The 23,456-nt window shown below is 36.3% G+C and overlaps 3 protein-coding genes across 3 annotated transcripts; 2 read left to right on the plus strand and 1 right to left on the minus strand.

The window, feature by feature from the left end:
* Positions 1-871: 871 nt before the first annotated feature.
* On the minus strand, positions 872-5,249 carry LOC144449276 (RPA-interacting protein A-like). The gene is made up of 7 exons (XM_078139790.1): positions 5,154-5,249; positions 4,525-4,725; positions 4,052-4,127; positions 3,401-3,512; positions 2,657-2,720; positions 1,828-1,965; positions 872-964 (listed from the first exon to the last, which is right to left on the minus strand). The coding sequence occupies exons 1-7, from the start codon at positions 5,247-5,249 to the stop codon at positions 935-937; spliced, it is 717 nt and encodes a 238-aa protein (XP_077995916.1). The 3' UTR covers positions 872-934.
* Positions 5,250-6,834: 1,585 nt separating this feature from the next.
* Positions 6,835-10,274, plus strand: LOC144449277 (uncharacterized). The gene is made up of 5 exons (XM_078139791.1): positions 6,835-7,128; positions 7,793-7,912; positions 8,712-8,867; positions 9,553-9,624; positions 10,188-10,274. Exons 1-5 carry the CDS (start codon positions 7,114-7,116, stop codon positions 10,272-10,274), a joined length of 450 nt encoding a protein of 149 aa, XP_077995917.1. The 5' UTR covers positions 6,835-7,113.
* A 4,243-nt stretch (positions 10,275-14,517) lies between these two features.
* Positions 14,518-21,859, plus strand: LOC144449279 (carbonic anhydrase 3-like). The gene is made up of 8 exons (XM_078139794.1): positions 14,518-14,638; positions 15,020-15,061; positions 15,857-16,027; positions 18,427-18,572; positions 19,206-19,301; positions 20,180-20,246; positions 20,763-20,923; positions 21,728-21,859. Exons 1-8 carry the CDS (start codon positions 14,575-14,577, stop codon positions 21,857-21,859), a joined length of 879 nt encoding a protein of 292 aa, XP_077995920.1. The 5' UTR covers positions 14,518-14,574.
* The last annotated feature ends 1,597 nt before the right edge of the window (positions 21,860-23,456 follow it).

A 23,456-nucleotide genomic window follows, 5' to 3' on the forward strand; every position in this document is an offset into this window, starting at 1 on the left:
ACAATTTCAATGAGGCAATGAAGAAGTTGTGATTCGATATCTCCAATAGAATCCAAATGATATCCAGTAAACAATATAGAAGTCTGAATGCCATTCCTCCAGAAGAATCTATACGATGTCTTGAATATATCAATTCACATTTGTACCTACTTAAGAATCTGTGACATCCTACATGTGATGTTTTGTTTTTAGAATCTGCAGGATGTCTCACAGACAATGGTGAAATCTATATTCAGACTCCAAAATTCTGGATGCCTTTGCAATCTGTATCCCAATTTTCAACCAGAGTTGTTCCTATGGCAACAGTGAAGTACATATCCTGTAACTCCTACACATTTTGTGGCCAATATTGAAGTTTGAATACCTCCACTAGAATCTGAATTACAAGCAATGTGGAAGTCTGAATATGCTATGTTACCAAAAGTTGCCAAAAATTTCGGTCATGTGTAAGTTGTAGTATCTGCATTAGGTCTGAATGGCAAAGATTACGTTCAGACTCTATTTGTGTCATATATAAAGAGTTCAACCCTTGTTGTCTGGTTGGGTTCCTCCTGTAGATTCTAAGATACAACATTATACTACAGACATTGTGATTCCATTGGATGGTGTTCTATAACCAACAATGTGACATCATGTATCATCACAAAATCACATATTCCAGCATGACACATGTGTTACATTAAATACTGTATGGACATCGATGTGGTTTTCTGTATATTGGGTCTTTCTGATTATGCTATAGGTAGGTTGCATCCCCTTTAGCATTCCAATCAAGTTCTATGGCCATTGATGCAACATATCTGTTATAATTACAGTGCCACATATTTTGTGATACTGTACGGACAATGTTGTGATGTGGATAGCTGATACTCTGTATCTGTCCCGATGTCGGTATGGTGTTCTGTTCCAACTTTAATCAAAGACCAGTCCTCCATTACAGAATAATGTACAGGTAATCGCACACCTGAATGGAGTATAGAGAGAGTACAGGAGAAATGAAGTTACCTTGGTGTTTCAAACATGGAATATGATGTTTTTTAATATAATAATATACATGATTCAACTCAAGACTAACAATAACAGAGACACAACAAACAGCAGTATCCTGTACCTAATCACACTGAAAAGTGATAAACATTGCAATTCTTTTACAGTGCAGTAGAAACAGGCTTCTACTGAAATGATTTCACATGGAGTTGATGATTTTAATGCATTCAATTGTTTACTTTTGAACTACCCGGTAGTAATAAACATGGTAACTTGTCTGCATCTACATTCCCACTTTGCACGACACCTCCATTATTGTTTATTTTGCATTTGAAGTGTCTGTGTGTGTATACACCATGTCTCATGAGCGAAAAGCCAAGACATCTTAATTTCTCCTGTAATGTAGTTTGTTACAAGGTGAATACAAGCATGGCTTGTTTTGTCAGGATTACATTTAGTCTGTAAGGTACGCCATGATGGGGTGCCCTCACACATCACTCAACTCGTTTAGATAGAGCTGGCCTGTGAGGAAAGAGCAACACAACGTATCTTACAGTCTATATTACTTGTATTGTCAGTATTGCATCCAGTTTGTTTTTCAAATGCAGGAAAACAGCTGTCTCACAACTGTGTGCTCAGCGCTCATCTATTCTTTGATCACATTTATATCTATGATGGGGCTATTTTTGTCATGAACAATTCTTCATCTTGATACCCCTAGAAACATCCCATTATCTTTTCAACAAGAAATTTTGAAGGTGATCTGTTGATTTTCTGAAACGATCCAGTTGCAGCTAGTGCAACTTTCAAACTTGAAATAGTTCTACTTTTCTAACATACCTTGCAAGACATAAGTAGATTCTTATTACCAAATTGGTCCATAACAGAGAAGACAGCTTCCCCTGTGCATGAAGTACTGTGTTGTTTTACTGCTTCTTCAAGTTGAACTTTGACATGGGAAAGTGTCAGACAGTCTTGCTGTACACAGAAAATATAGGCATAGAGGTATACTACTGCCTTCCATTTATTAATCCCAGATTTTATCATAAAATTACTACTATAGACTGCTACCACAATAAAAGTCACAACCTGAATTATTTGGGAAAATGTGCATGCACATTTTTCACATCTCTTGAAAATGCTAAAATATTCTGACATAAGCCACACTGCTTTTTGGAGCTTGTCACTGTCGCTGGACATGTTGTCACATTGTAGTCGTGTGTGGGTGTGTGTGTCATTTATTTCCCCCCTCCTACTTCACTAGTTAGGAACAGTGGCACAAAAGGTGGTGTCACCAAATCATGCATCACAGTGCTTGATATAGCATACAAAATCAGAAGGTAGTCTGCCTTGCAATGTAGTACTGTATGCTATGATACGGTTTTTGATAATGAGGGCAAATAAACTTTTTATGATTTCTTTTCCTATGTTTGTTTACATTAAATTTCACATCCAACAATGAAAATGTGAAGAAATAGATCACTTTGTGATAGATAGAATTCATACTGACCTAATGCATAAATTATGACAAAAACCCTACAACTACACATATTTATGTAACTTATAACTATATCATTATGGAAAGACTGGTCATCAAAGCACATTCTGACAAAAAGAAATCAATTATCAAACCTATCACCGTTTTTCTTTTTATTGAGGAAGAACTTACCTCTGTATCAATTCTTACTCCACAAGCACAGAAAATAACAGTTTTATTCTGCATTAAGGGATTCCTGCCAAGAAAAAATAAATTGTACTTTGTTAAAAAACATACACCCTTCTTTTGTACCTTATTAAGACAAGATTACTAGTATTGGTTTCTAAATTTGTATCCATACTGCAAATGTTCAACACTAAATACAACCACTGGAGATAGCGTACAGATGAATCTGATTAAAATCTGATATAGTGAGCTGCTGATTATTCACACCCTAATTTTGTTTTTTGCTTGAATCGAATATTGTTCTTTATATTATATGTTCATGTTTTAGTCTTGGTCTTGGAAGAACGCACTTACTCACCAAACAATAGAATCAGTGGATGATAAACATTTGAAATAGAGGTAAATAAAGAAATAAAGATGTATTCACTACATCAGTCCTTGGGCAAGATTTGAACCATGACTGTGCCTCAGTCCACCCAGCTGTATAATTGGGGACCTGGTAGGATAGAGGTTGCAATGTGAATGCTTTAATCCTATGCCCTTATAAAGGCTGCAATGGATTGTATGTTCCCCAGGGAGTTGAGGAAGTGTAAAGGGCCGTTGTGCCGATATAGATCCGAGCCAGGGGTAATAATTGTAAAGCGCTTTGAGCACAAAGTGGGCAAGCACTATATAAAAACTAACATTGTTAGGAGAATTATCAAGCCTTTAGAGCCATTGGAGCCCATTGAAAATGTGAGTCTGACCTACCTTCTGCATACTGGACATACAAGTTCATCTGTGTTTAATTTATCCACAGCTGCACAGAGGGAGGCTTCATCAAATTTGACACTGGATTCATAGTTGGTTAGAATGTCTTGTTCTGGTGAAGATATCCGAAGAGAAAGTCTAGTGATGGCTAACCCTCATGGGTTTAGTGTTAAATACATGAGAGTTTTCTGGGGAAAACCTGCATTGCTTGTTGGAGTCAAACTGAATGAAACTTTTCTTTACAACGGGACACATTTAATCAAGCCAAGACTAAGGCTAGAACCCTCACCACAGTAGTCAGCAGCAGGTGGTATCACCACTCAGCCTCAAAAAACCTAGGTTTTAAAGCATCCCCATTGAATAATATTGAGTAGATGTCCGAGTTTACACATTGTATTTATGTTGTGAGTGTTAATAGCTCAAACACCACAAATCATTGGCAGTCATGAATTTGCAAAATAACAAAAAACAGACTAAATTATATTTTTGGGAAGTGCTAGATGCAGCTTGTCATTATAAAGCAATCAAAATACAGATCTTGTTAGCAACATGTATAAATATTCATTGGCACTCTATTCAGTTAAATTTCATTTTCATTTCCACTTTACAGTGAATGATAGTCATAAAAAATAAATAAATAATATTGACTACCTTCTTTCAATAATTCTGCTTTTATTTCTTCCATTACGGAGAATATCTCCTCAAAGTTATCAGCTCCATCGGCGACCTGCAACAACAATAACAATAACAACAACACTTCATGACTACTACATCAACCTAACAACAACCTCAGTTCTTTTGCTAAGGTTGGGAAATTCCAGTAACAGAAAGGGTAAAAGTGACACCATAAAATCTCACCTAAGTTGTTTTGGAACTCTGGTAAAATGACTAAGGAACCCTGTCATTAGAGTTTACCTATTTACCACCTTTGCAAAAAACTTTTTACTTTACTTCTATAAATACTCACAGCCAATTTCAGGTGACCCATTCAACTCATTGAACCTATCACAACATTGACTGCTTTTAATATCTCAATATGACAGTCTACTTTTATCAAAGTGAAAATGAAATTTTAAGCTTGGAACTAGTATGAGAAATGTGTATTTTTTTAAAAAAATACTCACATCTGGTATACTTTGGGAGACATTTTTTCTGAGAGAGGGCAGATCATGTTCACATTGTAAGATTTTCCACTCTTCCTGCATGACATTATCAACACATGAAAGATCCTCTTCTCCATGCTCTCCATGTTCACACTCTGGTTGGATTTGTCGGAATCTATCAACCAGACTTTGTCTATCTTTTCGAAGTCGTTCAAAACATCTCTTGTGGGAAAAAGAGTAGAAATATTATATGAAGAAACCTCGAGTCTACCGGTCCAAAATTATTATTTAGTTTTAATAGTGCTATCCTTCATCGAATCTCAAGATGTTTATGATGATTCGATACCACGCATCGCACTACAAGCAAACACTAGACATCTCTATCATGTCCATCAATGGTAAGGATTGATAAACGTGTAAATATGGAAATACATGTAATCTCATTTCCTGATATGTTAAAAGCGCATAAGCTGACTTTTATGTGTGTTTCTATGACTGTACTTGTAAGTTGTAACTTGTAACTTGTAGACGTGTGATGTACACCACGTCTACGAAATGCATGTTGTGTACGGAAATTCGCTATTTCTCCCCATTCAAACAACACAATAACTGTGCATTTACTTGCGCCAAGTACCTGAACGATATCTTACCCTTCGATATGTATCTTTCCATGGAGGCGTTTTGCCTTTGTACAAATGTTTATGTTTTGACAGGCGTGAGTCAACCGGTGATTTCGGCGCAGCCATCTTTATGCTGTTTATGAACGACGCCCTCAACGACATAATGGGCAAGATGGCTAGACACATGAGACAAGTTTCGTTAATACTAATGGAAAAAATAATCAAGCTCGTGCCCAGGCTCATGCATAGCCTAATATGTACTACGAACAATTAAAAGTTGCAGTCAAATCCCCATGTGAAAATACTTTCGGCTTTTGTGAAGGTCACGTTGATGTTTCTACTTTCCACTCTCTCTGCATGACATGTACATTATCAACACCTTATATAATGAATAAACCTCTCCCGGTTCAAAGTTATTTAGTTTAGTCAGTGCTATCATGCATCGAATCTCAAGATGTTATGGTGATTCGATACCAAGCACCGCACTAAAACTAAAGGTCATTCTAGACACCTCTATCATGTCCATCAATGGTGTAAATGTGTACGACGACAACGCTTTATGTCGAACAAGCCAGAGGTCGAAAATATTTTTTCTTTTTCTGACAATATTTTGTGCATTTTTTAGTTGGCTAACACACGATCTAAACCCGGTTGTAGCAACCATAAACATGACCGTGTCAACTAAATATTCTACTCGAGTTTAAGCTAACAGTAACAATATCGAATGCAATAATTGTGTTGTAAGCTTTAATACTTATTACATTTCATTTCATCTCTTTTCTTTTAGCCGTTCTTTTTATTTTAGGGTAAGAAGCATAATTTTAGATTTGTTTATATTTAAACATGAAAAAATGGAAACTTTAGAACAGATACATTAGCTCTGGTAAAATGCGCTCCGAGAACTCCTACATATCTTTGGGGACAAAGATGAGTGTCGGAGTTTTTTGGAGCAGAGCGAGTATATATCCAGAGCCAAGTAACAACTTGTTTGAGACAAAGAAAGAAAACAACCTCAAAATTTGACGTAAAAGTGTTTTATTACTATAAGTTCGATTGTTTCAAAATAGTTTATATAAAGAAGACAGCTCTTTAACTTGTTACCATAGTGTCTATTGCCCAATAATATCCATTTTGCTGCGAGCCGGCTACCCCAATCCTTCTATTCCTTTGTGTCAAAAAATCGCACAATTAAATATTCAAAAAATTGAATATAATTATGGAAAATGCAGAAAATTCTTTTTCGGTCTCTACTCGGCTTGCCATACATGATGTCAGTCATTCTCGTGGAGAGTTTGCGTTGAAAATACATATCGTTAAAATTGAAAGCTGATTGTTAATTCCCGCTCACTCGGATATTTTGAAACCTCAGTACCCCCCAACTTTTGTCTTGATGGCTAGGCATAGTGTCAGTGAAAGATTTGTAATTGTGTAGGCAACAAATTACATGGAAAACGGCGTATCTTTCTTACTGAATGGCTTGCCACATTTTCCCTGTAAATTCAAGGCCTGGATTTTATTGGTCTAATTTAAAGACACGTCAACATTTATCATGGTCTAGTAAAATAGAGCTAAACTCTGCTAAACTTCCGACATGTTTTCTTGTGCGTGCGATATCATACGTATCACATGACCTAAATTGACCAATGATCAGCTGGGTTGGCTTGTACATATTTCAAACACAGTCGTCTGCATTGTCAGTGACGGAGTAAAAAGCACCTGGTATCTTTGACAGTTTCGTTACCTTTTCCATAATTTGCAGGGTCAAGTTATTCTGAAGAATTTCTTCGTCTGGAAATAAGACTTAATCGAGTTATTTGATGCAGTAGTTGAAGGAAATGTGACGAAATTCTTGTTTGGGTTAGTAATTGGACAATTTCCAAGATGGCGGCGTCCATGGACGTAAACAATGTTAGCTAGAGTTTTTGTATTTTTTCAGCATTTGCTAGCATACAAGACTTTGCAAATCTACTAAAACTAAAATCAACTCAGAATGGCAGATGCAGGGGTGAGTACACATGTAATATTCATAAAGTGAATTCAAGTTTGCATTTAGAAAACCTTTACTTAGATAGGTAACTACAGTAACGAGTTGATGGATAACCAGGCAGTTTGTACGATCATTGTACTGTGTACATGTAAATATTCAGTGTCAAGCATACGATAATCATATCACAGAGTAACACATTTTGTAGGATCAGTAGACCGGTAGAGTTATTGCAGTAACCCTAATACAAAGTACACTGTATTCAGTGGCTGCATTGGGCTCTAAATTTTTATATCAATTTTACCTGTCATCTATGTCAACGATTTGTATCGTGGTGTATGGTGTCCATTTCTTGAACAAAACAACGTTTTTATTTATGAGGTGCATATTACCATGGATGTTACTTGTATCTCCCCTAGTACATCCATGAATCGATATTATGCCTATTTTGATAGATGCCAATATTTATACATACTAACATGTTGGTATGTGCATGGAAGTATAACCCACTTATAGTTATACTTCCATGGTATGTGTATATAAGTGCTTTCAACATTCATTTACTTTCTTCATACATACATAAGTAAATGATATCACAAGATAGTTGTGATTACTTTTTCAAGTGGTATAACTATAATAGAAGATTTCTATCTTCCCTTTACATATTTTTTGTTATCTTTTTCAGCAAACACCAGTTGAAACTACAAGTGAAGATGCTTTGCCAACATCAGTTATTGTTGTCATTGCTATTGGCGGTTATTTGGTATTAGTGTGCATCATACTGTGTATTAGACAATGTCTTCTGGTAAGTGTCTTTTTTTTGAAGGCGCAAGGGTGATTTTGAGTGTGTGTGTATGTGTGTGCAGGCATGTGTAAACAAGCATAGGAACATGTAAGGGTGAGAATCCAATGTGTTGATTGCCTTGTTATTTGATGGGGTTAGGCATTATGGGGGAAATAAACAAAGTTTGGTGCTTCACACCTCTTGAAACAATGGCCACACAATGCTGAGGCCATCTGTGAGAAGAAAGAGAAACTCCTAACATTATTTACTTCACAGCATCTCACCCCAGTGTACATTACATGTACATGTACTTACAGCTGTCTGCTCTTCTAAACCAGATTTTCCAATGTTTGTAGCTTGGTTTGTAGAGGTCACACTATAAAACAAGTTCAGTGACAATGACTTTATTGTGTTCCCTAAAGAAATGCAGCTAAGCCTTATCTTTGTGTCCCCCTGTACTTACAAGTGACCCTTGACCTTACTTACAAGTGACATGAAACCCTTTCCTACAATGTACATGCTGCAAAAAATATCCCCAAAATCAAATAAAAAGAGCTTATATGTAGTGTTATTTCTTATTTACTGCGCATCTTAATTTTGATTATGGGATAACTAATTTATTTTATGAAATATCAGGCAGCAAATATTGAAAAGTTGTACATTTGTAACTTTTTTTTTAGCAACTTAGTCATTTAGGATGATAGTTTCTAAAGAAACAGAATTATTACTGTGAGAGTAACCAGATGTGTGGTTTACAAAAAGCTTGCATTTTATTTATGTAAGTCTTATGAGGTGCTTTCTATTGTGTCAAACTTTTCAGGCACAGGGATTTTGTGGTGAATGTGCACCATGTGGGAAAGAAGATGGAAGCCAGCAGTGTTGTGATTGTTGGGTATCAACTGCTGAGGCTTGTAACTGTTGTGCCTATCCCAACCTCAAATCTTGTTTAGATTCTATTTGTGGACCACCAAACAACGTAAGTATAGTCGCCCTGTATATTTTGTACTACCAGCTAATACATGTCAAAGTACATGTACCATATCATATAGCTGTTTTACAATTGGTGTATACCAAGGTATGAAGTCTCATTCTCTACATTTTTACTAGTGTAACTTCTTTCTCTGAGTTAGCATTTTTCATCAATATTATCTCACAGTACAGTCAGAATAATGTGCATGATTTTTTATAGCACAACTGAAGTTCAGTAGTGCTATAGCCATAGTGAAGTGTGTGTGTGTGTGTGTGTGTGTGTGTGTGTGTGTGTTTGTGTGTGTGTGTGTGTGTGTGTGTGTGTGTGTGTGTGTGTGTCCAGAATCATACTATAGAGTTTAGTTGATAATGTAACTGTGTGTAGGTTGAGATAGTCATTCATGTTTATGTATTGTTGATAGCCTATAGAACGCTGGAGTGAATTTGTACAGAAAATCTGCCCCATGAAAAGCAAACAATAACAAATTTCCAGCTTAAAAATACACTGAAGTGGATTTACGTTGAAAATTTGTGACACGAAAGGAAACAAAAACAAATTTCTGTGTGGAAATAGAATATTTCACAGTATATGGATTGACATCACTGTAGGTTGACATAGCTATTGATGTGAACAATTCCTATTCATGTTTGATCATGGAAAGTATGACAATTGTGTTTTTAATCCTTTCCAGAGATGTAGCTGTAACAGCTGTATGAATTGTGATGCTTGCAACAATGCTTGTGGTGATAATCAAATGTGTGATGTAAGTCAACACTTCTATCTGTATATTATATGATAAAAATGACAAGTTGGAGATGTCATTCTTACTTCCAAGCCAACAATTTATAGAGCAATGTTTTGATGTGGCTAGCACATGCGTATATACATGTATGTTTGTTCTGTGTAATCTAACAAATATCAATTTTTCTATAATCATCAAAACAACAGAATATTTAGCATCAGCTACTAGGTATTTATATAGCCACTATCAAATGTTTAAAAGGCTCATATGGTAAAAAATGAACATTTAGATGTGAAAAAACAGTATTCTGGTAGAGGGATAGAAAATGTTGGTTATGAACATATGAATGATCCTAAGACAAGGGTGGGGGTGGAGGGTAACGTGTATTCCTTGTATTGATTTGAAACACATAGGTTTACAAATATTTATCACCATCAAATATTAAAATTGACAGTTTTCTTTCTTATATCTGTACATAAGTTATTGGTTTCCTATTGTTTATACTTAGTTCAATGTAAAAGTTGATTTATTGTCATGAAGTCATATACCCAGTATTCACCACATGTTGTATGTTTATGTTTCAGTGTGGTGCATGTGACTGTGCCTGTAACTGTCAGACCCCGGAATGTGATGAAATCAACTGTTTGTGCTTCAAGTTAAATATGAAGTAGACTGACTTGCTGTAGATTAAACCATCCTGATACCACACTCCGTCCTTCAAAGTTACAGAGAGTACAGTAGTGGAAAACTTGATATTGACTTTTACCGTACTCAAAAGTTGAACATGAGCTGCCCTGAGACTCTAAAACTGGACATGAACTCTACAATCAAAACACATCAAGTGCATGACATTTTGGTGTGAAGTGAAGAATTCTCACTTGAATACTTATTTTTGTATGCTTCCCAGGAATTTGAAGAAGTAGAAAATGTACAAGGGCAGTTGTGTTATTATTGTTCCGACCCAAGGGGAATAATTGTACATTGGTTTGAACACTCATGTAGTGTGGTAAACCATAGACAATGAAGGAGAAACATACTGTATACGAATATGCATTATTTTGTACACTATCCGTGTACTGCTCAAAGTGCCAAGAGTGGTGAACTCATTGTTGAATCAAAGGACAGAGAGACTGTTTTCGAAACCACTGTAAAGCATTGCACACAACTACACATTCATTGTACTTATAATGTATATATTGGTTGTTAGTACTTAAAGGGGAACGCCACTCCTGAAAATAAAGGCATTTTTGTAATGTATGGATTCTGGAGAGTCATTTCATGATTTTACATCACATACAATTACTTGTGATTTCAGAAAAACGTGAAATTGATTTTGTGCCTTTATAGGGTATCTTTGCTGTGGGTCATTGCATCATGGGAGTCAGGAGAAATAATATATTCATGATTACACAATGAATATTCATGAGAGATGTTGAGATGATGAGAATAAGAACTCGGGAGTCAAGCACAAGTAATTATTGGTGATGTAAAATCATTAAATGACTCTCCAGACATAATTTATGAAAATGTGTCTATTTTATCTGGAGTTGTATTCCCTTTTAGACTTTAAATGGTGAAATTGTTTCACAGTGTATATTTTTGAGATTTTGTTTGTTTTATAACATATACAATATCACTGATTTATGGGAGACTAAACAATGTAGAAGGAACCAATCAAATTACGTAGAATCAATCATTTACATAATTATTTAACACCTTCAAACAACCATGTGACTAGCAACCAGCTGGCTTGGACTTCAACTGGTATTTGACACCCCCCCCCACCTGACAATTTTTTCCGTCTATGTTAAGTGTGGACGTAATCATCACTGAACTTTCTCATATCTCACTTGTTCAGACACAAGTGATTAATTATAAAGATTGTACATCTTTTGAAATACTAATCTGAATTTTTTAGATCAGAAACTATATATTTTGTACTAAAAGGCTGTACTTATGAAAATATGGTATGAATGGTGTAAATATTAGAAAGATATCAAAATTTGAGTTAATATTTGTTCAGCATTACAATTTTTTTTTTTATGTTATCGGTGATTTCAAGTTAAAGAAAATTTGGCCATGATAGACACTACCATGACAAGATGTTACTCCAAATCAAAATACATTTGTATATGAGATTACTTACATAAACTGCAAATTATAGAACATTACTGAGGTTAATTTATTGCTCAACATTGGTGAAAAATATTTATTCCAGGTATTTTTATCACAACATTATTACATATAAAATACATAACATTTTTACAAGCTGTGTATTTTTACTGAACATCAATAGAAAATTTGCAGTACAAACTGAGCATGCCCAGATGCAAAGGACTGTGGGATTATTTTTAGTTTTTGCAATACCTAATCTGGTATGATTGATAGAATAGACCACTGGACTGCTCACATTAACCAAGACTAGATTATTTTGTCACATCAGTGCAGAAAGGTCATTGCTATGCAATTGTATAGGCAGATATGACCTTACTGCACTGACACGTGACAATTTGTGGTTTTTGTAACAGCTGATAGGGGATGGTCCATAGAATGGCCCTCCTGCAAAGGTTAGGTAACCAAGCAAGACTAGATTATTTGTGGTTATAAACAATGTGTCGGTGACTGATTTATGTTTAGGATGATATTTCCCATAATGCATCATTTAAAATATTTAAGATAGCACAGGTTTGCAAGTTCTCTTTTAGACAACATGATGGAATGATGGGGATTAGAAGCTTAACAACTTATTCATGTGCTCTATGTGAGGACATACAAAATGAATGACAGGGTTATGTGGGGTGCAGTAGTTCCGAGTGTGCTAGTGACGACATCTCACTAGTTCCATCTGTTCTACAAAGATTGTGGTGCCAGCACTTATATAAATTATGATTAGTTTACCATATGATATGCTACCTGCACTTCATGTGTTTCATAACAATAGAATCAGGGACGTATAAACAGTTTATACGTCCCTGATAGAATACACCAGTTTGATGTGTAAATCATACAGGCGCAGTAGCTTGAACTTCTGCAATTTTTAAAATATGTTTGTTACTGTATGTATGTCATTTTATATCTGAATAATGGGCACCACCTTGAAATGCTATTAGGATTGGTTCTGTCCAATGTCTGTCTGTCTGTCTGTCTGTCTGTCTGTCTGTCTGTCTGCCTTCCTGTCTGTCTGCCTTCCTGTCTGTCTGTCTGCCTGCTGCCTGTCAGTCAGTCAGTCAGTCAGTCTGTCTATCTGCCTTTAAGAATAATCATAGTCACCTTGATGTTCATGGTCAAACATCAAAATGAAGCTCTTTTTAGCTCATCATAGCCACTTCGTAATATTAATCTACCAAAAAATCCCATTGTGGCTGTCTCATTCCTAACATTCAATGTCATAACCAATCAATTTAGGTCTGTGTATAGCCTATAATTGGACTCCAAGTATTTTTTTAAATGTAATTTATGGTTTGTACTTAAATTTATAATTTTAAACTTGAATGGTGCTAAACATGAAGTTCAGCTAGCTTGCAAAAAATTATATATGATTTTGTTTTCATTTAAGGTAATATCAGTGAGTAGTCGACAGGGTTTCATATGTAAACATTTACCCGATTGTCTTTTAAATCACCATCACATGTCAAACTTGTGAACACCTTACAATAATAGGTTCTTAGTTTAAAATAAAATTGATATTTTTCATGTTCTCATAATCTTGATAGTGAATTTTTGACATTGTGTGTATGGAAACTTTTATGTAAATTATCAGCACGAAGTGTTCAGATATACACACATTTTGGTTTTATATACAGACATTTGTATTTTTAGACAATTTCATCAAGATTTCAGCATTCTTGAGCTTCATTGTTTGGGTTTGATAAAGACATTGTAGATACATGTAGTACCGGTGGTTTGTTATGTTTAAAAATGTAATATAATATGTGAAGATTTGATGTAACGTGACAAACAGTGTAAAAAATATTGTTTAATCATATTGACATGACTATACAATGTACAAGATACCCCATCATTCACTCACTTTGTTGGTTTTCTTGCAGATATTTTGTATGTATAAATAATGTATATTGTAAAGGTATACCCAAATGATTAAATCAAACTGATCTTTCTATTAGATTATGGTGGATTTATTTTGTTTATATGTCACACAGTTGTTTGAGTTAATGTCTGTGTTTACATATGCCTGCATTGGGTCTCATGTTACGAAAATCTGTGTCTAGTAACTAGGGATGTACAAACAGCATATCCCATAATTACACAGACCACAGATGACTCAACAGAAGCATATCCCGCTATGTTGCTTCATAGCGAACATTCCTTTATAGTCACAGTTCAAAACCCTACTTATAAAACACCTGTATTAGACTCAAACACTCAAACACTAGAACCCTGTAGCAAGGTTGAATAACCATGTTGAAATGGGCTCTGTTGAAATGTTGAAATGGGCTCTCGGCAAACACATGAAATCCAACTCAACTTAGGGATAGAAAAGCGACAAAGTCGAAGTGAGAGGATACTATTTTCCACAGTATTGGAAGTAAAAACGTAACGTGGATCAAACTATAGAGAGATTTCTCCAAAAAAGTTATAATTCTAATGCCAAATTGGAATGGCATATCACTATAATGGATGTTCTTAAAATATATCTAAATTTGATATCGAGTGAATTCATATCAAAGCGTCCTCATTTCCCATATTTGTAAACTTATCTCTAAATCGTTGTGTATCTACCAGGACAAATGTTGTTCCTTTCGTTCTCCGTGTATGATATCAGAAGTACACGTATGTGATGGTATGGTAGATTTAAACATAGAGAGGCGAATGCATGGGTATGAAAATACCATGGTCGTGTGGAATTATATATATATAGGAATTACCACCCCTATAAATCACGTATAAACAATAGAGAGAAACATTTACGAGAATCCATTTACGTTCACACCTGGTAATCTACGTACCAATATGAAACCGTTGACAATTCTGTTGGCCTGCTTTGGAGTTGTCTTTTCGAGTCCATCGATACCTGGTAAGAAGAACTTCTGATTGTCTATTGGTAGTAACATTTGGAACTGTCTATGACTTAACATAGGAAATATTACAGAAATATACAGCTGACACTGATGAAACAAAGGATCCGTGTGTCCCGAACACTTGAATACACATGCCCAGGATTCATGCCACGTATAAGATACATGCCCCAAATCCATACTTTGATATCTGGATAGTTTGGTTCCATGTGGAAAATATCAAATTTAAGCTGGTATAGAAAACTAGTACTCGCCCAAGGGTGATAAAAATTATTGATATGAAATAGAGAACAATAGACTTTCGCAATAAATATCACAAAATCTATGTTAATTTTTATAATATAATACATAAATCAAAAATTGGTTTCCTTTCTTTTCAGCCGAATGGTCGTACCATACTGGTGATCATAACAGTGGCATAGGTAAGTAACTATGTTCACGTGGCGAGTCTGTAGCCGAGGTCTCATTTTGGCCAAAGTCTGAGTACAAAGCGAACATGTATTATACATGTATATACCAATGAAATGTTTATCAAGCAAATAAGAGTGGACACAGTGGGTTTGAAGTGGTGATATGTGCCCTCAGACCACCAAATAAGTCTGTGATGAGATCAAAGGAAACTTGGTAATTGATGAGACTGTGAGGATTGTACATCCCAACACTTATATGTAATTTTGAATCATATTATGAATTCCTGGTGGTCAAAAGTCTTGGCTGATATAAGCTTATGATTCAATAGTTTTAAGTAGTTTAAAACGAAACAAGCTGTAACTGAAGCACTGTATTTTCGATTTGACAAAAGGCAATATAGTCACGGAAAAGTGTTACTATTATACCAATAATTAGATGTTGTGCATGTTAACTAGGTTGATATTACCCAAATGTAGTACGGTAACAGGTCGAAGTCATGATCTCGTTTGGGGGGGGGGAGCTGATTTTAGAGTGCGGACCCCAAAACAATTCCATTGGATTCAATGTACCGTACAAATACTAATAGTTACTTGAAGGTACGATATACTCTATAGATTCGACGAGAATAAATGTTAATCTCTTGTAAAGAAATACATCGCTTCAAGGACATAAGAAAAACTACAATTTATTTGTAATGTTTGAATGACTCATGTCTAGGTGTGTTCATCGCAGCTATTCCACTATATCAAATAGAGTGAGAAGTGGTGCCTGATAAACAACGATTTTCTAAAATCGCCTTTGTACAGGTCCTGACAATTGGGGTTCCGTTGACGCACGGTGTCTTGGTGATAATCAATCTCCAATTAATCTACGTGAAGATCTCGAAGTAGTAGAGTGTATTGGTGAAATTGAATTCAACGGATTTGGGGAAGAAGAAGAAGAAGTTTCGATGACATTGAAAAATACCGGACACAACGGTTAGTTTTCGAAATCAAAACATGAAAAAAGGAGAGAGAAAAGAAAAGACCCGAAAATGATAATACCAAAGTGAACTACATTTTTTGGTAATTTTATTTATGGGCTGTACCGTTACAAAGATGCAACTAAGATTCAACTAAGCAAACCATGAGACGAAATGAAACATGAAAACGCCATATATATAACGATCATCTTTTCCATCGTTGTAAACCACGAGCCACCTTTTGGAAATGAGTTAGGCTCCTAAGGCCCCTCTCTCGTGGCGTCAGTGGAATAATAGTGCCTGGGGAAGCTTTCGACATATTTTTCCACAAACTTTTACTCACATGTTTCCCTTTGAAACCTCAATGAAACAGTTTGTAATTTAAAGCTCATGATCTCATAGAAAACTAGTTAATGTTAGTCTAGAGGTCACGGCTACTCATACCTGAAGAGTCATTTATATGACATGATATAAGCTAATACGCCGTATTCCGGTTATCGAAGAAGCCCCGAAAAGATAAAAGATATGATTGTTTGGCCACTAGGGGCGCTGTTTTAGAACCGGAAGTGAGGGCCAGAATTGTAGCGCATTGTTGCAAAGCACAGAGTCTATAGGCATCGTAACCACTGACTAAAGATTTTCTGTCATTCCCGGTAACTTTACGCTATAATATTGCATTATCGCCCATCAAATAACGAAATAGCAAATTAACCTCTTGTTCTCCTAATATTTCGCGTAAGTTTGGCTCTGCAATTCGACCGTGAGGAAAACCCAAAAGTAGCAACATTTTGAAACGGGTAGTACACTGACATCTCACTCACGTTTTTAGTGTGACATCGTCCATTTGCGTTACCGTTGGAGAAATTGTAGCGATTGCTTCCAGTCAAACATCGGAACGGAAAAAGGTACAAAAACAGAGGAAAGAACCCTCAAAATCACAATATACGCTACAGTTATTGCAGCTTGTATAAAACCAATCTGATTAAAATCCGATGTAGATGTCGGCTAATCGTTCATTGCTATTTTACTTTCGTTATTGTGCCTAAATTGACCTTCGTGGTACATGTTTGATCGCCTCCTCTACCGATCAGGACAAAAACGTAAACATGTACCACGAAGGTCAATTCAGGCAAAATAACGAAGGTAAAATAGCAATGAACGATTAGCCGACATCTACATCGGATTTTAATCAGATCGGTATAAGGTATGGTATGATGAGTGAACCACGTAAACGTTACATGGAAGGCCGATTCATTGAAGGGGTGGGCGGTGTGGTACATCAATCACAATAACAATATTTATGATTGGTTGCCGACTTCAATGGGTTTTTTTATACACTGATGGTCCTGAATGAAGAATAGCAAGCTAACCAAAGTGTGATAGTAAAGATGAGTATATCAATACAAATATGTTTATGCCAACTTATAACCAGTACATGAAATGTTTTTTTTCCGGACAAAGTTTTATGATTTCACCCGTGGTGCTACACCACTGTTCTAATAAACAAGAAAGGCCTAAGTATGCGGCGACATCAGTTACAATATAAACATGTGGCTTGGTAATTTATTGTCGACCGAACTCTCAATATTGCAATGACTGTAGCTGGAAGCTGTTCAATCTGATTAAAATCCTATGTAGATGTCGGCTAATCGTTCATTACTATTTTACCTTCGTTATTTTGCCTGATATTATTTTTCTTGGTACATGTTTATATTTTTTAGCCTGATCGTAGAGGAGGCGATCAGGCAAGCTAAAAAATGTAAACATGTACCAAGAAGGTCAATTCAGGCAAAATAACGAAGGTAAAATAGCAATGAACGATCAGCCAACATCTACATCGGATTTTAATCAGATTGGAAGCTGTTGTCAGATTTGTAATTTTCTAATCGTTCTTTTGTCAAGCAACAGACACCAGTAAGGTAAAGAAATATGTTTATCATGTCTACATCGGGTATATTTCGAAGGTCCTCCGTCCAACTTTCAATGTTTCCGCTGTCGATTAGTTCTATCTTTTGATGCTTGACATCCACTATTCGTCTCCTCTTCCGTTCTCTCAGAAAATTATCATTTTCTAGTGTTTCAAGACCAAGGTTGACAGCATTTCTGGCGATATCTAGTAGATTTAGAAGTAGTAATTTTCCACTCTTTTATGAATGCACGGAGTTCTTTTACGGCCATTTTGTTGACAGCTTCATACATCGCCATACTATTAGATGCCATGACGAAAATTCTGGCCCTCACTTTGTCATATATGGTGCGCCCTCTCGCGATACTTTCCTGCGAAACAACCGGAAGTTCGATAACCGGAATACGCCGTATTGGAATCAACTCTTTGTCCCCGAAGGAGCATACAACATCTGAGACACCTGGTCCAAAGATAATTACACACAACATTTACATTTTTATCGGTTTCAGCTAAAGTTGTCCTTCATGGTGATTACACTGTGACCGGTGGTGGATTACCTGCAACCTATCGAGCTGAACAATTTCATTTCCATTGGGGAAGCTGTGATTCAATTGGCTCTGAGCATTTCATGAATGGAAGAGCTTATTCTGCTGAAGTAAGAAAACAAAAAAGATGTGTTAATATAAAAACTGGATGTTCCATCTACAGCTTGCTCTGGTGAATTAAAATCTTTAAATTATTAAAAATTAAAAAAGGGTGTTCCATCCATGTACTGTTCGTATGAAGTAAAAAGCTTCGATTTAATTAAAATCGAATTTCATTTTTTAAAACCCGGGTGTTCTATCCACAAGTTATTCTTTTTAATTAAAACTGCGGCAAGTTAATTAGACAACTGACGACTGTAGCGTTTATTTTACAAATACAATCGAAAAATTTAATTAAAATACAAATTGATTAAACTATTGACCACTGGAGTGGCACATTTGTGTACTTATTTTTATTAGTAAAAGATGTCATTTGATTAAACGATATATGACCACTGCATATGTGTGTCAAATGATGATTTTATTTAGTGTCAGCCTTGTCATTTATACAACAGCTTCGCAATGGACCGAGAATGGATAGCGTTGGTGAGGTATACTCCCCCTACTGACTGTGCTTGTATTTGAACTTGTGCCATAATAATAAAAATGTTGGTTTTTATATAGCGTTTTCCCATTTTGTGCTCAAAGCGCTTTACAATTTGTGAATGCCAACATTATTTAAATTTTTTTTATATTCACATTAGATGCATATCGTGACCTATGACACATCCCGTTTTGGAAGCGTATCGGAGGCTGTTGGGCAAAGTGGGGGACTCGCTGTCTTCGGGTTCTTCATTGATGTAAGTAATGGAAGTATGCTGCTGCGTGAGAGAGAGAGAGAGAGAGAGAGAGAGAGAGAGAGAGAGAGAGAGAGAGAGAGAGAGAGAGAGAGAGAGAGAGAGAGAGAGAGAGAGAGAGAGAGAGAGAGAGAGAGAGAGAGAGAGAGAGAGAGAGAGAGAGAGAGGGAGGGAGGGAGGGAGGGAGGGAGGGAGGGAGGGAGGGAGGGAGGGAGGGAGGGAGAGAGAGAGAGAGAGAGAGAGAGAGAGAGAGAGAGAGAGAGAGGGGGGGGGGTTGACTGTCATAGCAGTAAGGACAGGGTCCACGCGAAAAGTAGATTTTTTATTTTTTACCGCTCTCGCTTTTGAGAAAGGGTATAATTGTTAAAATAGAGATTTTATTTAAAGATCAAATCTGAGTTATGTTCCATGGCTATCTTTCACGTTAGACAGGGTTCCAAAACCATGTCACAACCAATGTAACAACAATTAATTCATAACCATTACATGTCAGAATATACCAGGGATTTGCTATGAAAACGGTCTCTCTTTCCCGTTAATTCTAGTTTGTATAATTGCCTGGGTGTATTTCTGCTCTTGAAGAAGATACGAATTGATATAAGAAGAAGAAATAGGGATATACTACTGTGTTCATTTCTTTCTAGAATTAAGTGCTGTCGTCACAGGGGGTCTACTGTATCTATAATACTCCATGGGGAATTGCACGAGGAAGTTCCGCGCAGCTCTCCAAACCCAATGTTGTTTCCCCACCACATTTTAACGGTTGTTTAGACAACGTTCAGCTTGGAAAGATTATATGGAGTATAATTGTAACAATTTAAATTACACATTTCTTATTTCGTCAGTAAAATCGTCTTCCAATTTTTCATTCGTTTGTTTAGGTCGGAAATGAAGTGAACGAAGCTTTCAAGGATTTATTACTGCAATTTCCTCAAATCAAACTATCAGGTAGGTTATACAGAATACTAGGGCTCTAAATCACACCTTACAGACATGTTGGTAGTTCCTAGCTTTGAGAGAGGACATTGGCATTGCTAGATACGTTTGAAGAGATTAACACAAACAAAAATCATGTTGGCGACGTATTATTGCGTTGCTTTACAGGGATCATCACAGAAATATCGTCGCAGAAAAGATCATATTGATTCAGTTGTAGTCTAGTTCATATACAGTATCGTTACGACTTCACTCACAAGTGTGATTAACCACATAGTCTCAGAGCCTGGTCAACCAGACTGATTCAGTTGGTACTGTAACATTATACTTTAAGACACAGCGAGATACCGTGTCACTCCTCTCTACCCAATGGGTGAGGGCGCTGTACAACCCACGTTAATAATCGATCTGTCAATCATGAAATTCATTACAAAAGTTCCAAAATTAATATAAAGTGTTATTTATTAGTTCATAAAAGAAATATTGTCAACAAAGAGTAATTACATTTTGGGCCTTTCTCCCTCTCAGGGTCTGAGGTCAATTTTGAAGAGGCGCTGGACATTATGGAAATGCTGTCAGAAGACAGATCCGAGTATTTCCGTTACGATGGATCTTTGACAACACCGCCATGCGCAGAAGGGGTCATATGGACCGTCTTCAAGAACCCCATCTACCTTTCAAGTGTTCAAGTATGTCATTTTTTCAGGTTAAACCACAGACAGTGGAGAAAAGGTTTTATTTCTAGAGTTTGTAGTACTTTCTCGAAACTGATGAACTTTAGTGGCACTGGAACATTTTGAAATTATCATCTTTTAAGTTTGCCATCGATTTCACTATGTGAACTGTGATGTGAAAAGATCTGACACGGTCCATAATGACCACTATGTAAATAATAGATATTTGATCCATATGGTGACAGTGATGATTTGCAAAACCAAACACACACACACACACACACACACTCTCTCTCTCTCTCTCTCTCACACACACACACACACACACACACACACAAACAAACAAACAAACACACAAACAAACACACACACACACACACACACACACACACACACACACACACACACACACACACACACCACGTTTACTATGACAATGTTACCTCCTTTTTTAAAATTTGACTATGGTTTCCCCTGGTGCCTGAAAAGCTAAAACACATTCTACCTATAGTATCCGACGTATACATTATTACGAGCATGAATTAGAAGACATACATGATTATTTGATTTTGTCGCATGTGCTCTCATTTCCTGAAGAGGGCGGTACATTAAATGCCACGATCACATACATGGTCCGTGCCACGGTTCAGAGGTTTTCCTACATCCTTTTGATATATATAGACTCTTCTACCCTTAGCTAGTAACTATGGTTTGACGTTACATATTGAAACAGTACAAATTAATATCATAGCTATAATAGAGACAAAGTAAAATGATTCGCTATACCTAATACACTTTTCATTCCTCCCCTTTCTGTAGATGAAAACATACCGCAGCCTGCTTGACGAGTTCGGCAGCAGCATGGGTAATACCTTCCGTCCTCTCCAAACCCTGAATGACCGTATCATCAAGTCCAACTGTTGCAACACTGGTCATAATAAGTGTTGTTAGATATATGAACAAAATGGCTTCGAATTGAGAGTTAATTGATAGATTAACTGCGAAGTCGAGTTATCAAACTATTAGATAGAGTAGATAATGTAAATAGTATTATCACAGAATTCGACAGTAGACATCCGGACTACCAAGGGGAACACCACTATAGGAAATAGATTCATTTTCATAAACTATATGGGTTCTTGAGAGTCGTTTCATGATTTTATATCACACATACAATTGTTTACGATTACAGACAAACGTCAAGTTGATTTGTGCCTTGCTTTACGCCATGCCAATATGTATGTTGTATTGTTTAATGTAATTAGAATAAAAGAGTCGAATAAGTTTACATGTTGTAGTTTCTGTATTTTTGAGATATCACCATGGAGATAGCTTTAGCAATGGACGGACGGGGCTCTGTCTGCCTCTTCCGATCTCAGCGCTATATATCTACTGAAACAAATTTAAGGTCATTGTTATGCTCAATAATCGGTCTACAAGGTGCTTCTATACACCTCACTATTTGTCAGTGCCATCAAATACAACTGCAATGACAATGTGTTTCCGTCAGCAATTTGTTCTAGTCAGAAATATAAAAGGAGTGGCTTTCGATCCATAAGTGCCGACGCACACGAGAGGAATCAGCGGAGCAAAATTTCACTCGTGGCAATTTCTCTCGTGTGCGGGCAACTTTCAGTGACATTTTGGTCATGTGTGGCCAAGAGTCAAATATCTAGCATGTCGGTCACTCGTGAAAAATTCCCCATCATGTGCGCCAACCGTAAGCAAATGGCTCACGACCTTCTCTGAAAAACGCATGCGTGGCGATAACGTACAAGTACAAAATGATTGTGCCAGTCTAAAATACAGGTAAGTAACTTCTACGTCAATGACGACGGTATTTTCATGATTTTAGAAGACGAATATTTTGGCAATTTTGGCCCAAATACCTGTAGCTATTGCTTTAGCGGGAATAGTCAACAAGATGCAGGTTATTATTATGCCATGTCACATGTCTCGTTTGGTCGCTGGTTTGGTATAGTTTCATGACCATGAAGCTATAGTTTCTTCCTTGTCTGTGGTTCCATCCAACGTGTTGTTCTTATGAGGGTCGGATGTGATTTAATTAACTATACATTGATCCATCTACACGTTTTTCATGAGGGTTGAATTAATTAAACAGTGTCACCCAATTTATATGCTATTCCATCCACATGTTTTTCACGAGGGTTGAATTAATTAAACACCAAATTTAATCAACTATATGCTGTTCCATCCACATGCTGTTCTTTTGAGGGTTGGATACAATTTAATTAACTAAACCAACTGGTCTTCCAGCTACAGTTTGTTCATTTGGAAGTCGATTGATTAAAAATGCAGTGTAATGAATTACCTGCTGACCGCAGCCATATGCATTTAATACACCAACTAATTTGTCCTTATAAATCAAACCATCATCATCATCACCATCATCATCATCATCATCATCATCATCATCATCATCATCATCATCATCATCATCATCATCATCATCATCATCATCATCATCATCATCATCATTATACAAAATTAGTGTAATAAGATATAACTATAGATGTTATTGGTTTAT

Source organism: Glandiceps talaboti, chromosome 18 (genome assembly GCF_964340395.1).
Source record: "Glandiceps talaboti chromosome 18, keGlaTala1.1, whole genome shotgun sequence".
Taxonomy (NCBI): domain Eukaryota; kingdom Metazoa; phylum Hemichordata; class Enteropneusta; family Spengelidae; genus Glandiceps; species Glandiceps talaboti.